The sequence below is a fragment of the Engraulis encrasicolus genome, chromosome 1, assembly GCF_034702125.1.
Source record: "Engraulis encrasicolus isolate BLACKSEA-1 chromosome 1, IST_EnEncr_1.0, whole genome shotgun sequence".
Taxonomy (NCBI): Eukaryota; Metazoa; Chordata; class Actinopteri; order Clupeiformes; family Engraulidae; genus Engraulis; species Engraulis encrasicolus.
In genome coordinates, this window is record NC_085857.1 from 13,850,475 (window position 1) to 13,871,470 (window position 20,996).

General features: G+C 44.4%; 2 protein-coding genes across 2 annotated transcripts; both read right to left on the reverse strand.

The window, feature by feature from the left end:
* Nucleotides 1-6,705: 6,705 nt before the first annotated feature.
* LOC134445971 (hereditary hemochromatosis protein homolog) lies at nt 6,706-8,334 on the reverse strand. Its single transcript, XM_063195157.1, has 3 exons — nt 8,324-8,334; nt 7,689-7,863; nt 6,706-6,939 (listed from the first exon to the last, which is right to left on the reverse strand). The coding sequence occupies exons 1-3, from the start codon at nt 8,332-8,334 to the stop codon at nt 6,706-6,708; spliced, it is 420 nt and encodes a 139-aa protein (XP_063051227.1).
* A 204-nt stretch (nt 8,335-8,538) lies between these two features.
* On the reverse strand, nt 8,539-15,086 carry LOC134445980 (class I histocompatibility antigen, F10 alpha chain-like). The gene is made up of 2 exons (XM_063195171.1): nt 15,052-15,086; nt 8,539-9,250 (listed from the first exon to the last, which is right to left on the reverse strand). The coding sequence occupies exons 1-2, from the start codon at nt 15,084-15,086 to the stop codon at nt 8,539-8,541; spliced, it is 747 nt and encodes a 248-aa protein (XP_063051241.1).
* Nucleotides 15,087-20,996: the final 5,910 nt, after the last annotated feature.

Consider the following 20,996-nt stretch of genomic DNA (forward strand, 5'->3'; position numbering starts at 1 on the left):
AGCAAAAGACAAACGGGAGCAGTGTGTGGACATTCCACCGTTATGTTCCTAGTATCTCAGTCAATTACACACCTTCGATATGATTTAGCATCTTGTCACACGAGACCACACAACATACCGTTCAATCAGCGTAGCAATTCACTGCTCACAACTAAAAAGTACTTTCATCCCTCCCGTGGCCAAACGGTAGGACACTCGTCTACCACGCGGCTGCCCGGGTTCGATTCCCGGCCCGGGTCCTTTGCCGGCACCTTCCCCATCTCTCTCTCCCCCAGACACTCGCTTCCTGTCACCACCTTCACTGTCCTATCATAAATAAAGTTTTTTTTAAAAGACCAAAAAATATATCTTTTTTAAAAAGTTCTTTCATCCAACCCTCCTAAATGAAATAATGATGAAACAGAAGGAAAAAAAGAAATATGATGGTGGAAAAAAATTCCAGTTGTGACGAGAGCCTGGGGGATGATCGCATCAGGGGAAGTTCAAAGCTAATATGAGATGTAACAGGCTGGAACGGAATGAGAAAGAAAAAGAAAATCTCCATCTTTTAGTGCTGGCTTTTAAACTGGCATTCGTACTGTCCAAAAAGCAGACCTGTTTCCAAAAAACAGACCAGCTGTCTGACTGAAATGGTGGATTACAGAGTCTCTACATGCAACTAAAAAGAGTTTCCCTCCAAGCCTCCTGAATTAAAAGCAACAACAACAACAAACACATACATATACACATACAGTACATATACACGTACACATACATGATTGGGCAGCAATGGTCTTAGTAAGGTGGTCTCATTAAGACTCTTAAGATCAGAGGGTTGCAGATTCGAATCCCACCCATATGTAATGTAAAGAACTGTAAAAACAAAGTAAAGACACTCCAAGTCTGGCGAACCCTAGAAGAACAGAAAAGGCCCCTATGGCAGGGCTATTCAAATGGCGGCCCTGGGGCCACATGCAGCCCTTGGACGGCAAGCTTCTGGCCCCCTATGAGGTCAGCACAAAATGAAACAAATATGTGCGCTATCAGTGTCCGTGCGTAATTTGCGATCACTAACACTTCAGGTTAGGGATATATCTTATCTGAAATAGTCTCATAATATGGTCTCACAAGGCTAGTAAGAAATAGAGAAGCGGATATCTGTTCTGTCTGGAAAGCTATCTGCTTGTTTCGCACCCTAACCTTGGACGTCGTGCTGCATGCGGTTACATACATACTAAGGTTGCCAACCGTCCCTTGAAATACGGAATTGTCCCATATTTAGAGATAAAGGTACAGATTTCCTATTGAGCTGAAATGGGACACGGGACGTTAAAATGCTGAAAATTACATCTAAGAAATGCAAAATTTTCTGGGGGAGGACCACCAGACCCCCCACCTCAATGAAGTGTCCCGTATTTTTTTCATTGACAGTTGGCAACCATAATACATCCGTATGGTTCTTTACTGGGAGGAATTTGAAAAACTGGCCCTAGTTGACATTTAACCCCTTAGCCCAGCGCAATGGCTCTCTGTAATGTCATAGCAATGTTGTTATGATGTAGTTAAGCATTTTCAGCAAGTGAATAGGGTCGTCGGCGACCCCATCTGCAGCAAGAGGCTACTTGAATAACCCTGCCCTATAGGAATCGCTCCAGGTAAGGGACAAGGTCCCCAAGGCAATCACACCAGGCAAAGCCATTAGTATGAGCTGTGCTGGGGCGCTTGGTCAGTCACACACCTGCGATTTTTCCTCTTGTCACACTAGACTACACAACAGCCTCACTGTAGCAGGGACCACATAACAGCAGGGCTGGACAGGCCATCTGGCATAGCGGGCATTTCCCGGTGGGCCCTGCACCCTCGTGGGCCCCTATTTTCAGATTTTTTTTTTTTTTTTTTACATTTCTGAAAATAGGGGCCCACGAGGGTGTGGGGCCCACCGGTGAGTCAGTTCTGTGCCGATAAGAGGGGCCCCTTTAAAGGGACACTGTGTAAGATTTTTAGTTGTTTATTTCCAGAATTCATGCTGCCCATTCACTAATGTTACCTTTTTCATGAATACTTACCACCAGCACCATCAAATTCAAAGTATTCATTATGACAGGAAAAATGGCACTTTTCATACATGAAAAGGGGGATCTTCTCCATGGTCCGCAAAAAAATCCTGAGCCTGAACTTTTTCCCCTGTTCTAACGACGACGACAAGATACTGCACAGTGACGTAACGTAGGCCTATTTTGACACATTATTCAAAGATTTAATAGCCTGTGTATGACCATGATTCAAGCCTGATAGTAGAAGAAATCCCTGAACCTGTAACACTTTCTGAGATAAGAATAACCTAATGGCTAATGATTATCAATGTTTTTATTTTTGCAAACTCTGTCAAGCCTGAAATCAGGCATGGAGCCTGAATACTATCAGCCCTGCCGGGGTCAGCCGCATGGTAGACGAGTGCCCTACCGGTTGGCCACGGCAGGGCCCAGAGCTGGTCCTTTTAAGGCCCCGCAGGGGATCACACTAGAGATTCTTTAAGTATAGAGATATGCCAACATAATAGGTTTCTATGGGCACCTAACGCGACCAGGTTCCGGTCTGCCTAAAGGGGCGTGTCATAATGCTCCTACAATGACTAGAACAGTCCTTAGGTCTGCCTAAGGGGGGCCATAATAGAACCAGGAAACAATGGGCCAATGGAACCTCTCTCTCTCTACTCTCTCTGATCACACCAGTTAAAGTTCAAGGCCATTAATACGAGTCACACCTACGATTTGCCACCTTGTCACACTACGTAATGGCTTCATGTCCATCGAGGTGGAAGATTTGTTGCGATGAAAACAAAAGTGTGTGTGTATTTGTGTGTGTGTGTGTGTGTGTGTGTGTGTGTGTGTGTGTGTGTGTGTGTGTGTGTGTGTGTGTGTGTGTGTGTGTGTGTGTGTGTGTGTGTGTGTGTGTGTGTGTGTGTGATTGAAAGTGTATTGTCACCGATGATAATGCTCATTAGTGCGGAAAAAATGTGTGTTCTTATATACCCAATGCAAGACACACAGATGCATCATCTGTGTATGTGTGTGAGTGCAAGTGTGATTTTATGTAATGTGATGAAACAAAAAAATGTAGTGTGACATCTGACAGTGCTCTTTTTATTGAGGATTCATACTGTCCTTTCTCAGCTCACCATGTATCGCCATCGTGCAATGCACGTGCCTGCGTGAGTACCATCAGCATGTGTATGTGCGTATGTGCGTATGGGTGTGTGTATACGTACGGATGTGCCTGTGTATGACTCATAAGCTCACCTGAAATGTCCGCACCACAGAGAGCATACTTCGCCAGGAATGACCAGATTACTTGCAGGTTACAACCACACCTAGGGTGAAAAGAAATAAAAACAAAAAACAAACAAAAAATGGAGCATTTATTGCTTAAATATCAACGGCAGCTTGCATTGATGAATCACAGGACATATTATATACTCAATTGACTCTTTTAAGTTGAACAGAAAACGTTTTTGGAGGAATTTGTTGGTGGTGAGTAGCAATAAATGGCCCATTTATTTTCTGACTCGAGAACAGCATGCTAACTGCAGTGCTACCAGACGGAAGTTTGTGTACACAAACGCACCCTCTGTGACAACCAGGCTATTCTTTCATGCCCGTTGTTATAAATTAGTTGCCACCAGAAGAACGCCAGTGACCAGGTTGTAACGTATTTCTAAAGGGAATGTGTGATGTCGTAGAAGTGTAGTCTGGTATTGGACACCTTAATTTCCCCCTGGGATCAATAAACGATACTCTACTCTACTCCACTCTACTCTACTCTACTCTACTCTACTCTACTCTACTCTACTCTACTCTAAAGTCATTTAGACAACTGTTACCAGCATTCAACTGGTGGAGCAGCGAGCGCACATTAACAACTCCAGAAGAGTATGCAGCTTGAAGTAGGCTATCGTAACATTAAATACTGAAGTAAACATGGAGAGATAAGTTTAATAGGCCTACTTCCTAAATACTTCCTACCAAGTCTAGGTCTACTGTCTGCATGGGAAAGAAACGTACGGTAGTTCCAATTCGTTGTATGACCAGTAGGGCTATGACTTTGTATGATGTAAAGAAATTGACAATAAAACCGACTTGACTTGACTATTTTTTTTTTAACCCATTGTGTCCTGGAGACACATATACGCTGCTTTCAGGATTTTTAGATTTGAGCTGTTTCATTAAATATGTAGAGCTGAATGGACACCTTATAATGCAAGAGGAGGGTCTTGGCTTTTAAAGGTAACTCATTTCATGTTTGTATGTGCTTCGGATGCTGAGATATTTAGGATTTAATAGGAAGAGGGCACCCTTTCCCAAAAAGGGCTTAAGACAAAATGAGTCAAAATACATAGAGCCATGTAGAGTTGCAGTATCCATGGAGTTCAAAGTCCTCTCTCAACGGGGTTTCAGATAAAAAGCTGAAACATCACAAGCAGGGAAAGAAGGAAAGGCGAACTTGAGAAGCAAAAATAAAATTGAAGCTGAACATTTTCCTGGTACGGTACCCAAGAGACTGTCCAATTAATATCAATATCATATACAACTGGCTGTATAAGATTATTGTAAAACTGGCTGTATACGATAATTGTAAAACGGTCTCTGCTCCTATTGACAATATTTACAGACTGATAAGTTTTATTCCGAAAAATAAAAAATAAATCAACGTTTCAAACAATCAACGTGTCCTCTAAGAGTATTTTTTGAGCTTGTTGGTTTGGGGTGCCTTGACATTTATTAGGAATTGAAAGGGTGCCTCGCATAAAAAAGGTTGAGAAACACTGCACTACATTGTCTGCTCTGTAACATAATGTCTTTTCTTTGTCTGTTTCTGGTGAGGGGTCTGATTGAGCCAGCTGAAGCTGTCAACAGAATAGTAAAAGAAAAAGAAGAAGACGACGATGACGAAGAAGAAGAGGAGCTTTAAAATGCATAGGCTTCTTTGGCTGTCCTGCAGGATTTCACTTGTTAAGGCATGTTGTTACACATTTGTTACACACTGTTAGCAGAATGACAATCACCAAGTCGTAGTGTAGTACTATAGTGGTTAACTTTTCGATGACGATTACAGCGTTCCACTGATGGAACAGTGTAACGGAGGCTAACTAGCACAGAGTTGGCGTGGAACGCTGGTAAACCTCCCTCCGATAGCCTCATACAGTCTCGTGCCGTTGGGCCGAGAGGCTAGTCTCTTGGCCCAGCGGTATCGTACTGTGTCTCCCATTGCCGGACCGTTGTAGTTGACGAGACCGCACGTTCGATCCCCGAGGGGGGTGAACAGGTGCAAGATGACCTCCGTCACAGTGGTGCCGTGACCCGGATGGGAGTGAGGTTTAAGGGGGAGAATGTAACGGAGGCTAACTAGCACAGAGTTGGCGTGGAATGTTGGTAAACCTCCCTCCGATAGCCTCATACAGTCTCGTGCCGTTGGGCCGAGAGACTAGTCTCTTGGCCCAGCGGTATCGTACTGTGTCTCCCATTGCCGGACCGTTGTAGTTGACGAGATCGCACGTTCGATTCCCGAGGGGGGTGAACAGGTGCAAGATGACCTCCGTCACAACAGCATGCATTACGGAGCTACTGCACATTGTGGTTTTAAACATCCTCAATGTTTGTGTTGAACCCGTTGAAACACTGCATTATAAATTTGTTTGGTAACACTTCATGTTAATGTCTGCTTATAAAGCATTAATAACACTTATTAAATAATGAGCAAATGATGAAGAAAGCATTAACAAATGTTTGTAAATGACTTGTAAATGTTTGTAAATGTTATGTTAATATATTATATTTACCAAACATTGTCAAATTGTTTGTAAATGACTAATAATACTCTGTTAAGAGGTTTGTGAAATCGTGAACACATTATTTAAAGACATTTTATAAAGTATGAACAAAATGTATCTAATAATAAAAACATTTGTTAATGTTTTGTCCATCATTAGTTAATTGATTACTAAGTCTTTATAAGCAGACATTAATGTAAAGTGTTACCATTTGTTGTTATAAGGATGGCAATGAACGAGTCATAGTGCATTACTAAAGCCCCTGTGTAATGTCACAGTAGAGTAGTACTATGGTAATCAACATTTCAATGACTATTACAGTGTGCCTCTGATGGTACGGCGGGCATTATGGGGCTATGGCATTTCTGAATGGTGAGACTGTCACCTCATTCGAGACTTTATGTGGTAAAGGAAGGCTAACCACCCAGCTCTGCTATAGTGTCAAAGGGGACTTTATCTGATGAAACAAAAAATTGCAACGCTTCAGTCTAGTAAGCTTCTCTCATTGACTACGTTGGTGACCCTGGAGTTTTCGTATATGGACAAGGGATGATTGAAGGAACCATTTAATTCGTTGAGGCTTGTTGGGTTCGTTGGGTGTTCATGTGATGCCCCTCCATTTGATCCATTACGTGGGGGTGTTTTTGCCAGGTTAACACCAGACCTAATCACAAGTGAGATTAGTCTGGGGAGTTGCCTATTGTAAATTCCGTGGGGGCCGGAATACTGTGTTATTATGACACACTGCCCTGCTCTCTGATCGGGCAGAGAAACTGTAAAGGTCGGAATGCTTGGCCATTATGACACAGGTCCCATGATCTTGGACGTTATGAGTAATCCTCGCCAGACTGTCTTTCAGATCGAAACGATTGTGTAGAACTAGTATGGGAGTTCCCAGGCTAGGGGTGTTTGGTTATTCCCAGCCATGAGCAGTCCACCAGGCCTCTCCTGACAGTCATGAACACACACCCCCCCACCACCAGGAGCAGCACCAGGGGCACCGCCGCCGCCGCCACTAGGGCAGGTGAGCCGGGCTCCTCGTCCACCTCCACACCTGTGATGACCAGGGGTCTCTCCAGTCCCGCCAGGTGTGCCAGCTGGCATCCGTAGTCCTGCAGGTCAGCCCGACTCACCTGCACAGGACACCATAATATATATAGTATATACAGTGTGTCACAGAAGTGAGTATACCCCTCACATTTTTATTTGTAAGTATATTTTTTTCATAGGACAACATTAAAGAATTTTACTTTGACACAATTGATAACCTGTTTACAACATATACAAGTGCTTAAATTTGTTCAATCCCCAAAAATCTAAATACAGCCATTAACATTTAACATGTACCCACAAACGTGAACATCCCAGGTTAAAATCGCATAGAGAGTGTCTGAGAAGGGGCCATGTCGACCTGAAACATCTCGAAATTAAAAGGGATTAAAAGTGAGGTAATCGGTGTGCATTTCACCATTTGCTAAATATAATTTTATAAATTAAATAAATCATAAACATAAATAAAGCATAAACAAGCACACATAAACTCTTGGGCCCCTATGCCTGGACCCAGTAGGCCTGTGCAGTAGATAATCTGTCCCTGCATCTGCCGAGAGCCAGGTCACTGCTAGCCTGATTATCATCGACTTCAAATCTCTTCAAGAATTGGTCTGACCAAGAGCATAACAATTAACATTTCCTACATGGCATGGCTGACAAGCCTCCCTCGGTTTGCTAATGGTTGTTTGCTTACCGACAAAGTGGGAAGAGTTCCCGATTTTTCGGGAGCTCAGAGAGTACTTGCATTGCGCTTGACCTGACTAGAAGCAAGGCTGACGGTGTTGCGTCACTAGGAGGGCACGGCCTGGCTAGGTCACTGCATGCTCACCTGTGTGGTCAGCCTGGCCTGGTGTGTGCCGTCTCCGTTGGGCAGGACCGTCACGCCCTGGGGGCCCCCCCTCGGCTCCACCGGCTGCCCACTCCTCAGCAGGCTCAGATTGACAGCCCTCGAATAGAAACCTGTAGCCAAGCAGGCCAGCTTGTATGTGCCTGGAGTGGTGTCCCTTTTAGAATAGAACAGAATAGATTATATTTAAAATGAACTATATACTTGTATTCTACTTGCAACTGTTGCAGTCATGGGTAAGCGGTTAGGACGTCAGACTTGTAGCCCAAAGGTTGCCGGTTCAACTCCCAACTCGCCAGGTCGGTGGGGAGAGTAATTAACCAGTGATCTCCCCCATCCTCCTCCATGACTGAGGTACTCTGAGCACGAGGCATAAACACAATTTTGTTGTGTGCAGTGTTCACTTGTGTGCTGTGGAGTAATGCGTCACAATGACAATGGGGGTTGGAATTTCCCAGGTGGGCTTTCACTTTCACTTACTGTAACAATGAACCAGAGCTGTCCTTGTTCAGTAAAGCAAGCCATAATCCAGCACTAATAAGTGTATTAGGCACATAATGAATCATAATGCACATTATTTAAAATGATCACTTACAGTGCATAATCACTGTGCTCACAATGCCCCCATGATGTATTACCGGTAGCCTATATTAATATCAACTATGAATAACTGTAAACAAGGGATATCAAGAATTAATCGATTAATCGGGGGGCTGCTTATCAATTGATAAGGTCAATCAACTAGCAATCGAATTAATCGATAATTTGCATCCCCCAACTGGAGACCTATAACTATAGTAACAACATGAACAGCAGCAGCAACAACAAAAGATTAGAAAAGTACACACAACCTAGTAGCAAAAAGGTGCAGCCTTGGATTGTGCTCGCTCAGCTTTCTCTGGAGTTCTAGGTTTCCATATTTCACAAAAGTACTCAACCACTCCACACACTCCTTCTCCAGGTAGTCCCTGGTGTATTGGTTAAGGATGGGCACACTATCCCACTTGAGTTTTGTTTGTAGGGCGGCTGGGACAGGTGCCACCCACGTCATTGTCTTATCATCAAAGGAGAGGAAGTCCGCGCCGTCATAGCTGTATTCGTCAACACCTTCAACGAACTGAAAGGAGCCGTCCGGTTGTCTGACAGCTTTGCAGCCGTGTCTCCACATTAGAGTGTGGAGATCTGATGAGTTCTGTCTCATGCGCTCCATTAAAATGTGCAAGTTAACCTTAAACCACTGCTCCTTACTCTTGCGAGACTGAGTGCCTTTCTCCCAGTAGTCGCGAGGGAGCTTTTCTTTCATCCAGTCCTGTTGAGGGACTTTGATTTTCTGTGCGCTGTTATAATAGTCGATCTTCCTGTCGTCGAGTAGTCCCATGGCGATGAACTCGAAGATGCCGGGCGCAGGGATTGAGTGAGACAGGGCTGTGTAAACATAGTATAAGGAGTGGAGCTCGATGCCCGTTATCTCAGCACAGAAAAGGGTGGGGCAAAAAGCTGTACAGAACAAGTTCCCAAAACCTCCATGTTTGTCAACAAAAAGACTGCTGAATTACGGTTGCTACTTGTGTTACTTATGGGAGTGCGCCGTTTTTCACGTTAAATCTCTCGCCTTCAGTTTCAGATTCATCTTTTGTAAACACATGACGTTATTTGTGGACCACGGGTGCGGCAATAGCCCCATACGAGTTCTATGCTGTCGATCAACATTGACGGAAGCACGTGAGCGAGAACTTGTTGTCACGATGTGGGTGTTATTAAATACAGCGCATTTGCAGTCGGCCACAAATATGAACGAGACGATGAGCTCGCACCGGTTTGCTCTACTAACACACCACGTGTGAGGAGTGGGGGGACAGGCAGTGAGGAGGAGCTGAAGTGGGGACCTGCGCAAACTTGTGTAGAGGTGTGAGACAAGACCATATACACATGTGAGTAGGTGCATTCGAGATGTGTCAACGCATGCATGCACATTTAGACAGCAATGCACCCTGGATGGAAAATGCTGCATGACTGTTAGATTTCCTGTCAAACTTCGAAATTTCGTCGACGTTGCGTTGACGAGGTGACATGTCACATGGTGTAAAACTATCGCGGGATGAATGCGGCTGCAGTCAGATCTTGCAACCTCTGCAGTTGCTTATCCCCTTCAACGCTCGTCGGCGGACTGCCTCCGAGGTCACGCGCCCATTAACTGGTTGGTCAACAACTCACTCACGTGTGTATATGGGTCTTGTTGGAAAATTTGTGTTTCTTAGATGCCATTTCATGCATTTTAAAGCATTTTAATCAACCAGTGTCTGGCTTAATGCTGTCGGACAAGGCACTGAAAAGATGGACGGTCCATCCTAAAGACAAATGTCTGGCCACTGGTTACTGTATTATATTGAAACATGGTTAAAGAAATAGGCTTATCACCAGTGGTGTAGTCTACATAGAACGCAGGTATACGGAGTATACCCACTTCTAAATTTTAGGGGCTTCAGTATACCCACTTAAAATTGATTAATCTATTATTCAGAATGGCATAAATATATACAGTATACCCACTTCAAAAAATGCTCCAATATACAGTATACCCACTTCAAAAAAGTACACTACACCGCTGCTTATCACTGACTGGAGGTGTAGGCTACTGGTGCTTTTTGGCATACTGTGCACAATGTCAGCAACTTGTTGGGCATTAAACCAAACGCCTATAATGATGCCTGCCTGGGTCAGAGGGGCACATGTTTTCAAGAGGGAAAAAATAAATGGCATTGGACTTGGTACCATAGCTTCACAATGAGGCATAAAATTCCATAGGCCTAATGTAAAGAAGTTTTACCCTTTGATAGGCCAAGGCTACATTGTTCTATCCATCATGCAAGTCTAGGCTTACATTTATTTAGAAATTAAAAAAAGAAATAGTTTGGAAGCCAACAAAACACATTTCCTGTAGGCTATGCTTAATAACAAGTGTAGCCTAAGTTTGATTTACTTTGACAATAGTATACCGCTCAGTTTGCAACATCCATGTTGTGACAGTAGACGAGCGCAGAGTGCGCACAATCGCCAAAGTCTCCTTCCGTCACCATGACCAAGAATGAACAGCGCAAGTCAGGCTACACGTGATGAATTTGTACACCCAACGAATCCATTTCTCCTCACAAAGATAGCGATTGATCATTTGTTAACATAGGCTATATGCCAAGAGGGATTTAACAGGTTGCATAGCGTTGTTTAAGAGTTAGGCTATTTGATCATCCAACTTCTCCCTCTCCCTCTCTCTCCCAGTGCCGCCAACCGTCACACGGGCCGGCGCCCGACAGGCACACACCTCCTGCTCTCTCTCTCTCTCTCTCCCCCCCCCCTGCTTCCCATCTTCAAGCTGTCTTTCAAACTAAGAATGTTTTAATGATTAATAAAGCCTTTTGACTAGACATCCCCGAATGATGACTAGGCTACACGCGCAGTTTGGCTAGCAGTCGATGTGAAGTGTTTCTTCGCGCATAGGATTCGAGTAGACTTGATCATAGACATTTCTACGTCGTTAAAACAACATGCAATGAGGAGGATTTGCGACAGGAGCTGCTGAAACAGTCTACATAAGTTATGAAACTTTTGAGGATTCTGCGACCACTAGATAGCCTAAGCCACGGAAACGCCGCTCCATGTTGCATTTTTTAAAGAATGAAGGGGCGAAATCCTAATCACCGTGCCGTTCTTTAGTAACACAGGTGCATGCAAGATGCTCGTGTAACGGAGGCCAACTAGCAGAGTCTACTACAGCCTTGTGTGAAAGCAAGAAAAGCAGGCTACTTGTAATATTTTCTCGCCCATGCTTTCGCGTGATGCTGAGTCGTAAGCAAACAGTGCAGCCCAATATTCGGCAACAATTAAGGCAATTCTGTCAATCGCAAAACTACGCGAGGTCGCCAGCAGCCAGTCCCATTCCTTTCACATCCTAAATGTTATGTTCCGACTTAGCACCGCTCTGATTTACAAATGTTAGCCTATGGAAACTTTTTTTTAATGCAAACTTTATTTTTTTAAATGCAGTCAGCCGAAATTCTCGTCGTCCCGACGTCGTCCCAAAATAAATATCTTATCGTCCCGATGGCAATTCAATACGGCCCCGGGACGACGGGACGACGTTAATTTTAATCCGGGGGGGGGGGGGGGGGGGGGGGGGGGGGGGGGGGGGGGGATAGTGGGGGGGGGGGGGGAGGGGTGTAAATGTCTGTGTTGTGGTAGGCTGTAGGCCTATGTATTATTATTTATTCCTATTAAAACGTTATTCTACCTCCAAACAGAGAAGTGTCCATCCATGTACAGTGTACGTTTCTTAGATGCAATTTCATGCATTTTAATGTCCACCATCATGCTGCATCTTACGCAGGACCACGCATGAAAAGACGGACGGTCCGTCTTACAGATGGACGTCTGGCCACCCCAGGCCACAATAGCAAGAGGGGGTCACCAAAATTTTAAGTCGGACATGATGCATAGCCGGGGTTGTGTTTAACCCTTATGTTGTGTTCGGGTCATTTTTGACCCGTTTTCAAGTTTTAGTGTGAAAAAAACACACTTTCCTTCATTTTCTTGGAATAAGGCTTCATCTAATCCTCAGTCACAATCATTTCAACAAAACAAAAATATGTTTTATCATTTTAGTCAATTTTAAAGATCCAAAACAAAAAAAGTTACATCTGTGGTGTTCGGGGGTCAAAATTGACCCGGTATAGATTTTTGGTTGTTTTATGCATTTCTGAAAAGCTGTTGGTTGCCCTTTGTCTTCAGTTTGGTGATTTATGGTGAGGAAAATATATTTCTTGCCTGAACTTTTTTTTTGCCAGCTTTTTGATATTACAAATCCAATATGGCCGCCGGACAGTCCCATACACTACAATATGTCATATCTCCAGTTGTGAAAGGAGTACAGATGTATTTCTGGTGTCTACTCATATGTTTTCATGGTCAGGGAATCCATTTCTGCATTATATAATGAGATTTTGTGCACATTTGTTTGCAAAATACATTTTTGCACATTATTTTTTCCAAAAAACGTATCAAAAACTCATAATGGCACCCAAACCTGTAGAACTGGTCTTATACTTTCCATAAAGTTGATGTGGCAATGACATAATGGTCCATGTTCATGGCATAGGGGATTCAGATGAATAGTGTGACTTTTTTCATGTTCATTGAGGTGTTCATTTCCAATACCTTTGCATTAGATTGGCGGAATAGCTTTGACTCTGACAGAATTGTTATTTTGTATATTTACCACACTAAAATCATATAAATATTGAAAAACACCAAGTCAACATATTTAAACATTAATTTTATGCACTGAAAAACTAATTTAGTTGACATTTGGTCTTTATCCTGCTATAAATCTCTTTGGGTTGGTTTGGACCCGAACACCACAAATGCCACTCTTGATGATATTTTTTAATATTAGAGAAAAACTAATAAAATAAATTTGGGGATTGTTGTACTCTCATATCAGCTGTAATACATGGACAACATAATCACTAATTGTATCACTTTGGGAGGTATTAATAGTGAATTTATGCAGATTTTGATAGTTTTGGTCATCAGAAACGAATTGCATAATGTAAGATAAAAGATCTTTAAAGTCAAAAAGATGAATACATCAAGTAATATTTCCATGAATATGAATACATACCAAGTTAGCCATGAGATGAAAAACAATATTTGATGATAACTAGTGTTTTTAGGTATTTTATAGCTGAGTTTTGTTATCACGGGTCAAAAATGACCCGAACACCACAGGTGTATGCAGCTTATGAACACAACACAAGGGTTAAGTTTGATACTGTCCACGGGTTTTGACTTGGAATTTTTTTTGAAGGCCTTCATTCATTTATTTTTCAAAAAGTTACCCGGGCCACGGCCCCCCTGGCCCGGCCATTTCCGCGGTCCATGACATGCATGTCTCTTTTAGTGAAATTCAGCTTTTCAATGTTGACAGCAGTCATGCAGCCCCGAACTACGTCAGCCTTACTGCCAGGGCCGGATTAAGATGACCTGGAGGAGATCGGAACAAGCTCACGGTAGGGACACATAGGAGGCAAAGCGAAGAGAGGCGAAATCCAAACGTCATCAGGTTGTCGCGGCGAATCAAATGGAATGGAACAGTTATGTTGTTGATTTGATTGGGCCGCGGCAGGCGAATTCGCTCCTCATTTGCATAACATTAAACTTTCTTTAATAATTTCGCTTCGCTTCGCTCCTGTTCGCTTGCTTTCGCTTGCCTTCGCCTCTCTCATAGGAATGAATGGCAAAGTTCGCAAATTCGCATGTATGTGTCCCTACCGTAAGGGACACAGAAAGTGAAACAGATTCAGATGAGGACTATATTAACCTAGCCTGGTTCTCACCGACGGTGCGTGTGTGTAGCTCTGGAGCCCCCTGGTGGAGAGCTGTGGAGAGCTACACAAACTTCCGTCTGGAACACTGCTGTTGGCATACCGGTCTCCGGACAGAAAATATCCGGAGCATTTATTGCTTAAATCTCAACGGCAGCTCGCATTGATGTATCACAGGACAGATTATAGACTATATTGACTCTTTGTAGTTGAACAGAAAATGCTTTTGGAGGAATTTGTTGGTGGTGAGTAGCAATATGCACCATTTATTTTGTGACTCGAGAACGGCATGCTAACTTCAGTACTACCATAAGTAGTGTGAGTACACAAACGCACCTTCTGTGACAACCAGACTAATTTGAACCAGGAGGAAAGACAAATGATCTTAGAGGCAGAGAGAAAGCTCAAGGTGGAGAAGGAGAGAGAACAGAGAGAGCAGGAGGAGAGAAAAATAAGTGAGGAACACGCAGAGGCGATTATGGTCAGGTGGGGCCCCAAGCGAAAATGCAAAAGAATGAACATTTGAACCAAATTTGGCACTACTCTGGTAAAATGTGCACTATATAGCGGGTTGGGGGCCCCAAGCGGCTGCCTGCCTTGCCTGGTGGCAAGACACACCTCTGGGAACAAGGCAAGGTGGTGAGAGATCAATGTAGAAAAGATTGAGGAGCAGGTGGTATGTGGATGGGGAGCGTGTCTATGTTCCCACAGCCCATTGGTCCCACATCACTAAGATTGTAGGAGCCATAATTACTTTCTTAATTTTTGTTTTCATTTTGGTACACTTTATGGGGATTGGTTTACTTTTAATTTGTGTTTTTTGTTTATTGGTTAATGTGGACATGGGTGTGGCGCTGGGCGTGTGTGGTGCGCAATTGGAAGCCCTTTAATTAGTGCCCACCTGGCACCTGCGCTTCGATTCAGTTTGGCGTGGGGTGAGCATGGGGGAAGGCCATCCTTTTGCGTACCGCACTGCACTCGCACTCGCACTGCACTCGCACATCGCATGGGCTACTAACTGCAAACTCTGTGAACTCTGGAACATTTGCTTTACCTTGCATTCGAAAGACCATTGGGGTCTAAAGACTGTTGGGGTCTCGTGTGAAATGGTGAGCAAATAAACCTCAAGAAACGGAGTCGAATGTGTGGACATTACATCTTTGAGTGCGCGTAAGCAAGTTTGATTCCCTCTGCTTAGCCTACAGCGGCGCTGAACAAATTGGTATTGGACATAGCCGCAATATAAGTACGCAAATGGCCAGAACAGAAGTACAGAAAAGCGTTCTATTTAGTACGAAAAAGGTTGCTATTTGGTGCAAAAGGCGCCTATTTAGTAAACTCAAAAGAGCGCTTGTTTATTTGTAAGATCGCTCGAAATATGAACATTTGAACTCTGTTGGCGAGTTATTGGAAAAGCACCGTGTCGTTCTACAATTGGAAGAAGAGGGTCACGTTGTTCCTGCTGTCATCACCGCTGTCAACAGCGCTCCGAGACGATTGGAGAAGAGGATTACGCACCTGCCGGCGGATCGCTCTGATTCATTCACATTTCTCTTCCTGGAAAACTTCCGAGGGAAACTGCAACCGCGGTTCAGCAAAGCCTATTCACTGGAATTAAGTTCGCTTCCTGGACTAGGCTTACACCTGGGCTATCGGCCTGGGTAACCACGACATCGATTCATCAAACTAAGCTTGCAGGTATTGCGCAGTTTATTGACTATCCGTTTGATGAATGATCGTCGTGTTCAGTATTAAAACTTTCCCGGGTGGATTAGCCTCGTTGCGGGAGGTGAAGACGTTCGTTTGGATTATAGACTGTTTTGAATGCCGCGGTGGCGTTTATGATCGTTGCAAGTGCCTTCTGTTGTGGATTACTGACATTGTTGCTCTTTGCGTCTTGCGAGTGGAACATTCTAATTCATTGCTGCTGTGAATTGTCCTCGAGCGTCGCATGGTGTAGGCCTACATGAACTGTTCTGTTGTTCGTTGCTGGAATTATGGACAGTGTCGCATACTGAACTTTGATTATGGTGGTGCCCTATGAACATTTCTTGTTGCTTTGAATTATTGACCTGCTGAAGTGAACTGCTCTGTGTTTATGGTTTCGCTATGTGCGATTAATTGCTGCTGCTGCTGCTGCTGCTGTTTATGACTGTTGGTTGAATTAATTCGTGGTGTTTTGCTGATCAATGCATGGTCATTTATTTGAATGAAAAATGAGTACTACTGGGGTAAATGAGTGTCCTGAAGACAGCCTGGTTCAAAATGAAGGTTCTGAAAAAAGACAAATTAAACCTACTGTCAAAGCATTAGCACTCAAAATTGAAGGCATTCAAAAGGAAAGACAAACAAAAATCAAAAGGCTTAAAGGTTTAATGACTACAATAAATAACCTTATGCAAAACAAAAATGAACAAAATGTGAAAGCCATACAGTCTCATCTGGAAACCTGCCATGCACTTTTTAAGGATGCAACTCAGCTGCATAACACTGTTGTGCCAATGCTTCCCCAGGAGGAGCAAGAAAAACAACACGCTTGGTTCACTAAAGTACATGATCACAACGCATCCTTTATTGAAAATGTTACAAAATGGCTTTCTGTGACTGGACAAACTGGTGGAGCTGAGGATCATGCAGAGCCATCACTCACTGCAACACACCATGAGAATGCACCTGCCAATGAAAATGTTACATCTGATGGAAATGTTGATGCAATACAAAATTCTACTGAACAACTGGATGATGTAAGACCAAGTGACAGTATTTCAAACATTTCAGTTCGATCCAATACATCAAAACGTTCCAAAGCTTCAAAGCTACAGCTACCTCACACTTCACCTACCCGGGCAGCACGCATTCAAGCCGAAGCAGAAATGGCTGCGCTCATGGCTAAACAAAAATGGTTGCAAGATAAGCATGCATTGGAAGAGGAAGAACAACTGCTCAGGAAAAGGAAGGAAAAGTTGGCTTTGGAAATGGATATTGCTGCAAATGCTGCCAAATTGAAAGTGCTTGGAGTGTCTGACTCGTGCCCATCTGATGTGAGCAAGAGCAAATCAAATGCGATGAATTCTTACCTGGAGAGAGAAAGGAAAAAGGTTAATCTTGGTCCATTAAATGTTGAAGCGGAGACATTTGTCCCAACATCATCAGTACAACAACAACCACGTCATACTGCAGCACGAGACCACTTACTGGATGCCAAGCCCAAAGTGACGCCATCACAGGCCATTCCATCCGTTCAACCCCCAACTCCGAAAGTCAACATGGTACCACAAACACAAGTTACACATACTTACCTGCCTGCAGCCCATCCAAAGCCTCAGATCAAGCATCACCAAGCTGCACCTGGAATACAAAGTTCTGAGTCTAAACACCTGGCAGCAGTCCTGGAGAAACAAAATGAGATCACATCAATGCTAGTAGAGCAACAATATTACTCCTTACTCCCAAAGCGAGACATACAAACATTCGATGGAGACCCATTGCAATATCAAACATTCATCAGGTCATTCGAACACAACATTGAACAAAAAACCTTCAGTGCCAGAGATCGCCTGTACTTCCTCGAGCAATACACCAGAGGGCAGCCTCGAGAACTGGTGCGAGGCTGTGAGCATATGCCTGAGGTGGAGGGATACGTGAAAGCGAAGTCACTGCTACAGGAGCAGTTTAGAAATCCTATGAAGATCGCTTATGCCTATATGGGAAAAATAATAGCCTGGCCAGTTATTAAATCCGAAGACCTGAAATCACTGCAAGCATATAGCATCTTCTTACGCCAATGCAGCAATGCAATGAGAGGAATACACTTCAGTTTGGAACTTGACGCACCAAGTAACATGCAAACAGTGATAAAGAAACTGCCATACAAGCTCAAGGAGAGATGGAGGGATGAGGCTTGCACTTTACAAGAAACATCAAAACGCAGAGCTTCCTTCCACGACATTGTCAAGTTTGTAGAGAAGCAAGTCAAAATTGCAAGTGACCCACTGTTCGGAGATCTAATGGCACATGATACTCCAGGTGTTGGTACAAAGAGAACTGTGACACCGTTTAAGTCTCAACCTTACTCTGCCAAACCTAAAGGAAGTAGTTTTGCAACCACCATTACTCCTATGAATAAAGGCACACAGAACCATTACCAGAAGTCAGCATGTGATGACAAAAACAATGCCTCACCTGTCACAAACACTTGCTTGTTCTGCGGAGCAGGACACACCTTGGACTTGTGCTTCTCACTGGAAAGGAAAGAGCACAGTGACAAGACAGTGCTATGGCTGTTTGTGCATTGGGCACAGAAGTAAAGACTGCACGAAACGTCTGTTCTGTAAGGTGTGCAAACTGAGGCATCCTACCTTGTTGCACATCCCCTCTAAGCAGTCGCAACCTGGTGCAGCAAAGTCGAACCAAGGAGGCAAGGGAGACAGTGGAGGGGCCAGTGGCAGTGGTCCAATCTCTGTACAGTCTAGTGGGCTAACTGGGGCCGGAGAGCGTGACTGTACGCTTGCCATCTTGCCGGTCCGAGTGAAGTCTACAAAAGGGAATGAAGTAGTGACCACATACGCCTTCCTCGATCCAGGCAGCTCCGCTTCATTCTGCACAGAACGCCTCATGAATAGGCTGAAAGTCACTGGAAAGAAAACTGGCATCCTCCTCAGGACAATGGGTCAGGAGAAGGTTGTCAGCAGCCACATCGTTCCGAACCTGGAAATAGCTGGACTGGACACGGACTGCTTCTGTGCACTGCCAGAGCTCTACACACAGAAATGCAGGCCAGTCCATCGAGGAAAAATTCCAAAGCAGGAAGATCTGGACAAATGGACGCATCTTAAGGATGTGAAGCTGACAGAGATTGACTCTGAAGTGGATCTGCTCATTGGAACGAATGTTCCCAGGGCCTTGGAACCTTGGGATGTCATTCGAGGTGCAGACAGTGCTCCTTATGCTGTGAAGACGATTTTGGGGTGGACCGTGAACGGCCCGCTGCGGGGGGACTGCACCAATGACTCCACATGTGTTGAACGAGCAGCCACTGTCAGCAGAATCTCGATCGTCACACTGGACGCTCATTGGGAGCAGCAGACAAAGCGTGACTTCCCAGAATGCGCTCAGGATGAGCAGCAAGGCTTATCCAGAGAAGACGCTCAGTTCATGGAGTCTGTGAAGGAGTCAGTGGAGTTGATGGATGGGCATTACAGAATTGGCTTGCCCTTGAGAAAAGCAGACACAAAGCTGCCCAACAACAGAAATGTGGCAATGCAGCGTGCCCTGAGTCTCAAAAGGAGGTTCACGAAGCACAGTCTGTTCCACACTTGCTACACAGATCTCACGAGTGACACAATTGCGAAGAGAGTGGATAAGCTGTGGAGAAAGGACTTAAGAATGCCTCTGCAAGAGTCTGTGCTCTGGTGTGACGCTACATCTGCACTGAAGTACATCAACAACAAGACCTCACGATTCACAACATTCAAAGCAAATCGTGTAGCAGAGTGTCTCTCCACAACTGAAACCTCTCACTGGAGGTTCGTGAACACTTCTAGCAATCCTGCAGACCTGGCCTCTAGGGGCACTAGAGTGAGCACGTTCCCGAAGTCTGAAGTATGGTTGCTGGGACCAAGCTTCCTAATGGAACCCGAAGTTGAGCGGTCAGCGAACAAGCTCAGTGGAAAGTTCTCAGCAGAGCACCCTGAGGTGAAGATGGACATGTCTGTGAAAGCCGAAGAACAGTCTGACTCACTCATTTGCTTCATTGGACACTTCTCACCTTGGACCTGGCTGAGGAGAGCTGTCGACTGGCTGCTGCGGTTCAGGAAATGGATGTTGGACCGTGGACAGAGGAGGAAAGAGCTGATGGAAGAACTCACTCAGTCTGGAGCAGTAGTACAGCTGGAAAGGAGGCTGCAGGAGAAGAAGAGTGTGAAGGTGCAAGTGGTGAACACTCCTGGCATCCTGGATCGCCCGCTGCAGGACCAGAACACCATTGAGATGCAGGCCATAGCCGCACTGGCCCACTTGCGCTCAGTTGTCCTGCATATCACGGATCCATCCAGGCAGTGTGATCACAGTCTTAGCCAGCAGATGGAGCTGTTCCATGGCAAACGCCTCTTCTCCGATAAACCTCTTCTGGTTGTGGCCAACATGTGCGACATGCGCAAAATCAACGAGCCGTCTGAGAATCAGAATCTGTATGCAGAGACCAGCACGCTGACTGAGGAGAACGTCATGCAGATCAAGACCAAGGCCTACGATCGTCTGCTGGTGTTCCATGTGGAAAACAAGAAGGGCCATGAGCTGTTGAAACACATTAATTCCAGAAGGCGCCAGCTCGAGACTCAAGACCATGGAGGTGGACCAAGTAGCGCCCAAGCTCAAGAGTTGTGGAAGCGGATCCAGACAGGAGCGGATTCGTCCGGAGAGTTCATGAGAACGAAGAAATGATTCTTGGAAAGGCCCATCACTAAATTATGTCTTCTACAGGAAGCAGAGGACTAATTAGCTGTATGGAGATCAAATGAAAAGGATCAAACTGACAGAATGCACTAAAAGAAAATACTTACAAGTTCTAGATCCAAAATAGTAATTTAACTTAAAATGGTTATTAATTCGTCTCCTACATATTTGGTTAATGGTAATTACTGCCAGAAGCATAATTAGGGGCCGGAATGTAGGAGCCATAATTACTTTCTTTATATTTTTTGTTTTCTTTTTGGTATATCTTTATGGTTATTGGTTTACTTTGATTTGTGTTTTTTGTTTATTGGTTAATGTGGACATGGGTGTGGCGCTGGGCGTGTGTGGTGCGCAATTGGAAGCCCTTTAATTAGTGCCCACCTGGCACCTGCGCTTCAATTCAGTTTGGCGTGGGGTGAGCATGGGGGAAGGCCATCCTTTTGCGTACCGCACTGCACTC

Bases quoted from the DNA above. Each gene is read 5' to 3' on its own strand.
- LOC134445971 (XM_063195157.1), bottom strand. The intron at 6,940-7,688 runs GTGAGCATGCAG...TGTCCTGTGCAG, and splicing joins AGGCCAGGCTGACCACACAG to GTGAGTCGGGCTGACCTGCA.
- LOC134445980 (XM_063195171.1), bottom strand. From the start codon at position 15,086: ATGTGCGAGTGCAGTGCGAGTGCGAGTGCAGTGCG. The intron at 9,251-15,051 runs GTACGCAAAAGG...GTAATTCAGCAG, and splicing joins GCGAGTGCGAGTGCAGTGCG to TCTTTTTGTTGACAAACATG.